This window comes from Sinocyclocheilus rhinocerous, unplaced genomic scaffold, assembly GCF_001515625.1.
Source record: "Sinocyclocheilus rhinocerous isolate Xijiao unplaced genomic scaffold, SAMN03320098_v1.1 scaffold1590, whole genome shotgun sequence".
NCBI lineage: Eukaryota > Metazoa > Chordata > Actinopteri > Cypriniformes > Cyprinidae > Sinocyclocheilus > Sinocyclocheilus rhinocerous.
The window spans coordinates 298,105-309,072 of NW_015651328.1; the positions used below are offsets into that span (position 1 = coordinate 298,105).

The window sequence follows — 10,968 nt, forward strand, 5'->3', positions numbered from 1 at the left end:
GGCCTTTTGTGTACATAGAAAAAGTCTTAGATCTTTGAGTTCAGCTCATGAAAAATGGGGGCAAAAACAAAAGTGTTGCGTTTATAATTTTGTTCAGTGTAACAACTCCTCCTGGATATATATCTAACCTTTATATTTATATAAATATTAGTGCTGTCAAACGATTAATCGTGATTAATCACATCCAAAATAAAAGTTTTTGTTTACATAATATATGTATGTGTGCTTTGTAAATTTAATTATGTATATATAAATACATACACATGCATGTATACCTTTCAGAAAAATATGTTATGCTTATATATTAAATGTATTTATTTATAATATAAATTATATGAATATAAATATAGACATGTAAATACATGTAACTATTTTCAAAATATATACTGTATGTGTGTGTGTTTATATGTACATAATAAATATACACAGAACACACACATTTATTATGCAAACAAACACTTTTATTTTGTATGCGATTAATCACCATTAATCGTTTGACTGCACTAATAAATATACAGTATATACCGTATTGGCCCGAATATAAGACGACCCTGATTATAAGACGACCCCCCCTTTTTCCAGATGTACCTTTTGGAAAAAGGCTTTTTTTTAAATCAAATCTTGTTTTTTCTCAGTAAAACACATTTTGTCTTCAATTATTTTCATATTGCATATTTTTCCTATTTTAATTTTTGTTTTGAAAGTATGGTAAAAACTAGGGATGTAACGGTATGAAAATTTCATATCACGATTATAGTGACCAAAGTTATGTTTTAAAATCACAAAGGGAGTTTGGTGCCATCAGGCTAACGTGACAGTCACGACTCATGCAGCTGTAAGGTTTTCTTTTTCTTTTGTTTTTACTCGCGATCTTTACAACACGCATTACATTACGTATTTCATGGCACACTCGTTTTATGTGTATTTGGCGCCACCTAGTGTTGTTGGTGTATTATTGACATGTCAAAGTCTAGACCCTGAATATAAGACAACCGCGTTTTTCAGATGTATTTCCAAGAAAAAAATATCGTCTTATATTCGGGACAATACGGTAATATATAGATATAATGTTGTAAGTAAAAAAAATAAAATACAACGAATGAATTAAATTATTCCAGTCTTCAGTGTAACATTTGATGCTCAGTTATTATTAAATATTATTGGTGCTCAGTTAATAATAATCGTTCTTATTATCATCAGTGATGAAAACGTTTTTGTGTAATATTACTATTTTTGTGGGAACCATAATACATTTTTGTCAAGATTCTTTGATGAATAGAAGTTCAAAAGAACATCATTTATTACATTATAAATCTTAAATTATGTGTTTGTGTTTAGTGTCACTTTATCAAGTTACGATGACCTTGCTGAATAAAAGTATTAATTTCAAAAATATTAATCATCAAAAACTGTTTTGAGCACCAAATTAGCACACACACGCACGCACGCACGCACACACACACACACACACACACACACACATTTTAATATCTAAATAATACATATAAATATACATATTATATATAAATAATACACAACGCTTTTTATTAAGTTAAATTTTTTTATTATTTTCAACAAATAAAAAATAATAATAATAATAATTTCTGAATATTCTCATGTTGAAGTAATTTGTATTACAACTTTTCCCCTCTTCAGCCTCTGTAAAAGAAAACGTATGTGCATAAACTCCCATTGGCATTCCTTTCCCCATCAGCCCCCTACTTTCTTTTCTCCACCCATCTGCTCTGCAAATAAGGCTAAGCTCTGACTCACCACATACAAATGAAAATGTAATGCGATTACAAGACGTGCAATTAATTTGATTTGCCCATTCACTTCGTGATGTCGCCTCTATCCAAGGACACGGCTTTCAAAAATGACAAAAAACGACTAGGGAACTTCACATGCCGTATTTCCAGCAGTCACGTTCAGCCAAAGCTGATGAGGTGGCTCCGACTGCCACTGACCTAACAACACCTTATGAGTTGCTGGAGATGTGAAATGGATTGCTAGATGTTTTTGTGAATACTTAAAAAAACATTCCTGGCAGAGCTGTTCTAGTTTATTCACAGGAATTTACAGAAGGTGGTAATGTAACATAACCCTTCAGGACGTATGTTGAAGTCTGGTGTTTGTGTCTGGGTCAACAATTTAAAGATTTTCCTTTTCTCTCCATCTTGTGTTTTGTAGGTGACCCAGCAGCAGAGGAGTGGTCTCAGTGGAGCGTGTGTTCGCTGACATGTGGGCAGGGTTGGCAGGTTCGTTCTCGTTCATGTGTATCCTCTCCATACGGGACCCTCTGCAGCGGCCCGCTGAGGGAAACCCGACTCTGCAACAACACTGCCACCTGCTCAGGTGAGCCGCAGCATCAAGCAGGTAGAGTACCTCCATTCTTTTGGATGCCCATCTACACATTCACACTCCCTCACACTGCATGAGCAGGTCAAATGTCATTAAACGTTAGTTGAATGTTTGCTTTTGCTTTGTAAGTAAACATTGCCCAGTGCATGAGAAGAAACTGCAGCTGTTAGATGCTGTGGTTAGTATTATTTATTTTGCATGGCACACGCATTTACTCCTTCCACTGCATGCTTAAAGTCCATGTGCATCACACACACTGGATTTTTGTTGAATATCTATTGTGGAACTGTGTACAATGGGCACTGTTGACACTCTTTGTGCTGCATTGATATGAATCAAGTCATTCAGTCTTTTTTTTTTTGTCCATGTACTTGAGTACATGTACACTTGAGTATCAAGGTTGTGTGATTCAGGTGAGATCAGTGCAGGTCTCACTGGTATTTCTTTTTTTGCACGTCTACACATTGGTTTTCACCAAAATGAGTATCGGCATGTTAAAAACATACTGTTGAATGGACATTTCCAGTCCTGGATGCTGATTGGTCAGTTCAGCATTCAAGAGATTCTATAATCCACATTATACAACAGGGACGTTTCACTCTTTGTATCACTCAGCTTGTATGTGTTTGTTCCAGACAGATTGTCTGTTAGTCTGTGTGTAAGTGGTGGGGGGTTTTCAGTGACTCTTCTTGCAGGTTACATCGATACGCCAGTAGGTGACGACAAGTGACTGTCCTTGTGAGTGAATCATTGAATTGTTCATTCAATCATTTCTTTTTTTTCAATAAGACTGATTCATTTAGGAACAAAAAAAAAACATCTCATGAGTAAAAGACAGATCAATGCTGTCTTTACGAGTGGGTATCTTTGGATGCTTTAATTAAATAATTATTGAAATTGTTGTACGCTGTAAGATGTGAATTTACTTTTTGTAAATTTTACTTTTACACATTTTGTGCACTGATGATAGTAAAAAAAAAAAGAAAACAGGATATCCCCCATTCTGCATTAATTAATTTGCTCAATGTACACTACTGTTCAGTTTGTTTTTTAATGTTCTATTCATCAAAAAATCATTAAAAAAGTATAATGGTTTTCACAAATATATATTAAGCAGCACAACTTTTTTTCAAAATTGATAATAATAAAAAAAGTTGAGCACCAAATCAACATATGATTCAAAGAATGATTTCTGAAGGATCATGTGACACTGAAGACTAGAGTAATGGCTGCTGAAAATTCAGCTTTTCATCACATGAATAAATACACTTTTAAAATATATTAAAATAGAAAATGGTTATTTTAGATTCCGATCATATCACACAATATTTTTGTATTTATTTATTTATGCTCAAATAAATTCAATCTTGGTGAGCACAAGAAACTTTCAAAAACATTAAATCTTACCAAACCGAAACTTTTGAAGAGTGGGGTACATGCCATAGACTTATATGTATCACAACTAATTTATATTAAATACGTGGCAAACTATTTCATACCTTATGGATTGAAACCTTTCCCAATCCACAAAGCTGTTTGGATCTGGTCATTCCTTCTTTTTATTTTGCCTCAGCATTTGTATTGTTTTGGAGATGGATGGAGATGATTAAATGCCTGGCCATAGTTATGACCCCTATCGGCCCAAATAATTTCACCAGGGGCCTTTTGAATGATGCTCCTGCTTTATCTTTAAACACTAAATAGTAGATATAAATCTTCATGCTTACAAGACATATATAGATTGCCCTTTGTTGCAGATCATCAGCTGTGTAAGTCCTTCTTTGTGTTAATTCTATATTTATGTAAAACAGGATAACTCAATTTAACTCTCACTTGTGCATTCAGCCTGAGTTCTGATATTCAGCGTCTGGGCTTTGATGAGATGGTTGCCATGTTCAGCACTGGGTGTTTTTCAGTCTCTCCAAGAGTATAGATCAGCGCTTTAGGATGTGATTTGAGGACAGCATCAGATGATCTCAATCGAACGAACAAGACTGAAGAGAATTGAAGAGAAATGAAGGATTTCTCCTGGAAATATCTGCTTGCCGAGGATTGATTCTAAACAACGATCGATGAAGGTCAGATCTGAGCGACATTACGTTTAGACATGCAAACTTTTGGAATGCAGAGATTTTCGATGCTTAGGACAGAAAAGATGATTATAGAGAACTATGTGTCAATAAAAAGTAAACAAGACGGCCAGGAATAAGAACGCAAGATGCTTGCTGTTGAGTTTTTTTTTTTTTTTTTAGTATTTTATGCTCTTTATGCTGACATCATAAACAGGCAGGCAATATTTACTAAAGGGACAGAAAAATAGGCAGAGAAAGACAATGTGAACAGGAGCAGAGCCGCAAGTGTGTGCGTGCATGTGTTCATAGATTACTTTCACTCCACATGAAGTGTTTAACGGGGATGCGCACTGGCGAAAAGGGACCGAGTGTCTTTGAGATTAGCCTGGCCTAGCGTAGCTTCAGCATAGTTTAACGCTGAATGGAAGTCCCTTGGTCCTCCTTTTGGCTTTCGTTCAAACGGAACTTAATTGATTTGCAAAAGCAATTATGGCCAGGTTTATTTAGTTTGGAGTTATTATTCAAAATTGATCAAGCACAGCCTTCAAATAAAACAGGTACTTTTAAAGTAACAGCGATTCTGGCTGCAGTCTTAAATTGCCCTCTGTTTGCTCATTAGCTTATCCCATTCTAGAGCTCAGTCTAATTTGTGGACACAAGCTATCGATAGCTGTTTCCATCAGAATTAACACTGCAAATTCTTGAATTTTGTTCTCTGTTGCTTTCTCAGGAAAAGTATGGTATGTTTTACCAGGTAGATTTGATTAGATTAAGATTAAGATTGATTTGGTTTTCATGACTATTTCTAGGTAATGTATCTTTGCATGTATCCACGCATCTCAAAAGAGGAAAATAAGGCAAACAGAGGTCAGTTGTCATACTTTTGGAGAAAAAATTAAACATTTCATGGGACAGTTGTGTATAGTGCAACATTAAACAGGCTATTTAGGATTTTTAGTAAAATTTAAACACCAAAACAATTAGGAAACAAAAAACAATTAATGAAAAAGGCAACATAATAAATATATCAAACCAATTTTTTTTTTCAAACAAATTTAAACATGTGACAACCCTGACCTGAAAAATACCCTTGTTCTAAGATCATAGTTTAATTCTCAGTAAAAATCTACTTTCACAACATAGTTGATCCTTGTTTAAATGTCTTTTATTTTGACCTTTTGTTCATTTGTTACCCAACAGCTAAAACAAAATAAATATATATGACTAATTATAATTTTACTTTGGAGGACTGAATTCACAAAACATAACTAAAATAATGAAATGTTTGATGCATACAAAACCACTGCTACAGAAAATCCTGGACTTTTGATTCAAAATTACTATTTATAGCGGTTATGACTACTAGTCCTAATCTCCACTGTAACGGACATGAAAGAATGTGATTTTCTTCTCCAAACAAAGGCAAAGATATCAGTCAAAAGGTTTCCATGGCAAGATCACAAGTTATCTGCAATGCTAAACCTTGGTCCCAATGAAACCCAAAATCTAAATTAATCTTTTCATGATAGCCTTAAGAAAGTCCTCTCAATGCATTGGAGGATGTGTTTAGCGCTGCTGCATATCATTGTGTCTGGGCAGCAGAGCAGAGCAGTGCTAGACCAAACTCCATCTGCTCAACTTTAATAAAGGAACGCTATTCAAAGCTTACGGCTCTATTGATAAATGAAATCTGATGCAATTATCTCAGACAGGTAAAATGACTCATGAGACCTAGAGTCAAATGAGAGAGCCATGTTTAAGTATACTTTTGGTGGACAGATTTATTTATTTTTAATGCTGCCTCTTTTGATTGTTGTTTTAGCTGTCAGATATTTCAGAGCCTGGTAAGGTTTTTTTTTTTTTTTTTAAGCTGTGAGTCCTTTGTGAAATTTAATGAAATACTCAAATAAAAAAATGACCACATTAATGCTGTTTGTGCAGGATTATAGATTACGTGGTTGCTTATATGGGAACACAGCTCCAGTTCAAATGCAACAATTACCTTATTTGTTCGTATATATACAGAATATACTGTATACATCTTAGGAAATGATTATGATGATTCATATTGCTTGGCCTATGCAATTAATGGGAATATTAATACATTATAATATATCATTTTAATGACATTTTGGTGTGCTCATTTTGTTTAATCTCATGTTATTGAGTCTGGGTCCTGAAGAAAAACTAAATGAAGACCACTGTATTAAATGAATCTTAGGGCAAAAGGGGCAATTACATCTGTTAACCAACAGGTGGTGCAATGCATCTGTTCTTACCCTTTAAATCTAGTGACGCATCAGACTACAGGGATTCAACGATTGCTCATTCATCACAGCTTTTTAAAGGGTAACTGCATCAGTTATAACTGCAGTCGCTGTTGCTGTTGGTCTTAACTGATATAAATAATATTTACGACATGTAAACAACACTGAACAATGCCTGCAGCCTGCAGAGCCACAGAACAGAGTTTGGTGGTGTTCTAGAAATGCTCTGAGGGGACATTGATCTATTGGTTTGGGGATTGTTGTCTGCCCCGCATGCCCGGTTCACAATCACATCTCTTTCTGTGCCTGTTTATTTATTTCTCTGTCTAGTCTGCTTCTCTACCTTTCATCATCAAACCTCATTGCTTTTTTGCTGCTTTTTTCCTGACAATGTGCTCTGGTGGTCAGTGTGTTCTCTCTCGCTTCCTTCACCATAGGAGGAATCGGCACCCCCTGCGGGGAGCGGATAGACAGGCTCTGGGTCTCTGTATGAGGCAGCACAGACAGTGATTTGCTGGATACCGCAGTACTTGTAATTTGGTCTATATAGAGGCAGTGAGCACTGCGGGCACATCAGCCCAGTATTCAACCTCTCCCCAAGGCACACAAAATCAGTGCTGTTATCCTAGCCTCACGTTTCACTCTTTACAACTCGCAATCAACAACATCGTCAGGCTAAAACTTCCAATGACAGAGTGTTTGGAAGTCCAGGCAAGAATAGACTGCCAGTGACATGCTAGCCATGTAAAAGTTTAAAGTTAATATCATTTTTACTCATCCAAATTGTAACTTGAAACTAATGCAAGAATAATTTTATTTATTTATTTTTAGCAAATAGGACCCTTGGAGACGTCAAAGATTATAAACCAGTGGTTCTCAACTGGTTTTGCTTCTGGAATCGGGAATACATGTTAAAATATGTATTTATTTATTGACCACTTCCGGACACATGCTTAGCATATGACAACATTTTTAATACATTTTAAGTATATATGGAACTATTTAGGTAAAAATGCTTGCAAACTGATTACTGACCACAAATTTGTGTGCTGTATGATTATGCTAATTAAAATAGAATGTCATTCCTCCCACATCATCTGTAGTGAAAAAAACAGTTGTGAAATGAGACAGTTTGGCTAACTATATACTTCATATAATTCATTCAGTATGGAAATCTTAAAATGCTTAAAATGAATATAATTTGTTTATTTTTTGTGCCAAAGTTTGGGGTATATGTTTAGCCTATTTATTCATTTAATTTGATGTATTTGTTCAAATTAATCCTAGTTACTTACTATGTATAATCAGATGGTTATTTGCTTTTACACTATCGTCGTCCACAGCCCTATTAGAACCTGCACCTGTAACCCATTTTTAGGTCAATATAAACTATTTTTTTTTATAAATGGCTTCATTACAGAAGATAATAAGAGGCTTAAATGCATAAATGGCTCTTTTTTTTCTTTTCTTTTTTTTTACCAGTTGTCTAATTTGATCTGCTGAAGAGGGCAGAAAGTGACTCTGAAAATGTGCTTTTGTCTCCAAAGTTGTTCGAGCAACAATTACCTCATTTTTTTTTTTTTACCTGTCCAGCCCCTCTCTCTTTCTTTCTCTCTCATTTGCTTCATGCATGCTCTTTTTTTTTATTCTCCGTGCTGTATGTGCAGCTGAGCCATGGCTCCTTTGAGCTTTGCACTACAGAGCACTATCAATTATTTATCAGCATGCATAATTCACAGTACATCCCTGCTCTACACTGAGGAGGCCTTACAATCTCTCCCTCGCTCTTTCCAAAATCTCATTCTCTGTCTCTTTTACTTACTCTTTCTTTTGTCCCTTTCTCCAAATCCTGGCCAATTCTCTTGCTTTCCATCCTCTGTCAGGATCCGTTTTTCTTTCTGTCCTCACCTGAATCACTCTTTTCAATCTCTCCCACCTTTCCATCCTCCTCTTCTTCAGTGTTCCATATGTATCTTGCCTATTATTAAAGTCTGTCTTCTGCTTTCACTGTCACTCCACACATCAAGCATTTCCTATTTCTTTCTTTGGCAACTCAGATTAATGAAATGTTGACTACCTTGTTGGTCTAGTAAGGATGGCTGCTCTTCTGCTTCCACAGATCCCTACAGTCTAGAGGAAATATATGGTAGGAGGAGGAAGTCATTTAGGCTCATCTCGGTGGTTTTGTGTTTGGTTTAACAGTTGTTGCACTGCAGTGGTTTGTCAAAGGTTATTCACACCCTCACCCATAACATCTCATCAAGCCCCCAGTCCTATGTTCTGTTCTAAAACCTAGCTAGCTAGCAACCTAGTAAGCTGCCTTCATAGGCAGCATTTAAAGCATAATAGGATCTAATTTCCAATGCAACGACTGTTTCATACAGTACATAATTATGGGTATGAATTTTAAAGACAGCCTTACCTTCCTTCGCAGTGGTAAACCCAGAATGCATTGCAAAAAAAAAAGCTTTTTTTAACATTTAAATAATATTAAACTGGCCATTTCAGACCAAAATTTGTATATTTATACTTATTAAATGTTGTTTTTCTCACATTTCTTGCATTGAAATCCATTGTGAAACAAGACATGTATATAGCCTACTTAAATTGTGTGTCCATAAAATTTATCAGAAATTTATTATATGACTAAATATTTAATTTGAATTTTAAATATATGGACATTTTTGAAAAAACTTTTTTTTTTTTTTTTTAAGCTGTGGGTCCTTTGTGAAATTTAATGAAATACTCAAATAAAAAAATGACCACATTAATGCTGTTTGTGCAGGATTATAGATTACGTGGTTGCTTATATGGGAACACAGCTCCAGTTCAAATGCAACAATTACCTTATTGTTCATTCTGGTGCGGCTTTGGTACATTATGCTTGACTGCATATTTAGTAATCATCTTTCTCTATTGGTAATTTAATGACCTTACATTTTAACTTTTTAAACTTTCTTTTTTTGTGTGTGCATTTATTCAGCTGTAATTATTGTTTGTCACTATATCAGTGTTAAATCTCCAGTTAACAACTGGCAGGTCTCTTATGATATGGCTAAATGCAACTAACCACATAATATAGTATAAGAGAGTATATTTAGTGTAGCAAAATAAATATGCTTCTTATCAGCTTCTAAAAAGGTGAGAAAAATGCTTTTGTTATTGACGTCAAAGGCTGGGTGTCCAATCAAACTATACAGCATTTTGACATAAATTCATCTGTCACTTAGTAGAAGCAGCCAAATTAGGCAGAAGCCAACATGGACAGGTTGAATGACATGAGGGTGAAAATTAAATAATAATAATAATAATAATAATAAATGGATGTATGTGTGTATATATTTTTATTAAACACATATTTTTATTTTTTATTATTATTTCGCATATTGTTTGGGAATATTAATATATTATAATATATGCTTTTAATGACATGTCTGTGTGCTCCTTTCGTTTATTGAGTCAACACGTGTAGTGCAATATCAAATCTGGTTCCAGAAGAAAAAACAATTGAAAGCACCGTTTCAATGAATCTCAGGGCAAAAGGGGCAATTTCATCTATTAGCCAACAGGTGGTGCTATGCGTTTGTTTTTGCCCTTTAAATTTAGTGATGCATCAGACTACGGAGATTCAAGGATAGCTCATTCATCACAGCTTTTTAAGGGGTAACTGCATCAGTTATAACTGCAGTCGCTGTTGGTCTTAACTGATATAAATAATATTTACGACATGTAAACAACACTAAGCAATGCCTGCAGCCTGCGGAGCCACAGAACAGAGTTTGCTGGTGTTCTAGAAATGCTCTGAGGGGACATTGATCTATTGGTTTGAGGATTGTTGTCTGCCCCGCATGCCCGGTTCACAACCACATCTCTTTCTGTGCCTGTTTATTTATTTCTCTCTGCTTCTCTGCCTTTCATCATCAAACCTTACTGCTTTTTTTGCTGCTTTTTTCCTGACTGTGGTCTGGTGGTCACTGTGTACCTGTTTTTACATTTCTCTCTCGCATCGTCCACCATAGGAGGAATCGGCACCCCCTGCGGGGAATGGATAGACGGGCTCTGGGTCTCTGCATGAGGCAGCACAGACAGTGATTTGATGGATATGGCAGTACATAATGTGGTCTATAGAGAGGCAATGAGCACTGCGTGCACATCAGCCCAGTATTCAACCTCTCCCCATGCCACACAAAATCAGTGTTGTTATCCTAGCCTCACGTTTCACCCTTTACATCTCGCAGTCAACAGCGTCATCAGCTTAAAACTACCAA

At 35.5% G+C, this 10,968-nt stretch overlaps 1 protein-coding gene across 1 annotated transcript in view; it reads left to right on the forward strand.

The window, feature by feature from the left end:
* The window catches only part of LOC107712759 (adhesion G protein-coupled receptor B2-like), a 219,957-nt gene that overhangs the window by 187,201 nt on the left and 21,788 nt on the right, over positions 1-10,968 (forward strand). Inside the window, exon 4 of the mRNA XM_016518097.1 lies at positions 2,191-2,376. Coding sequence (XP_016373583.1) covers positions 2,191-2,376 — 186 coding nt within the window. The remainder of the gene's footprint in view (positions 1-2,190; positions 2,377-10,968) is intronic.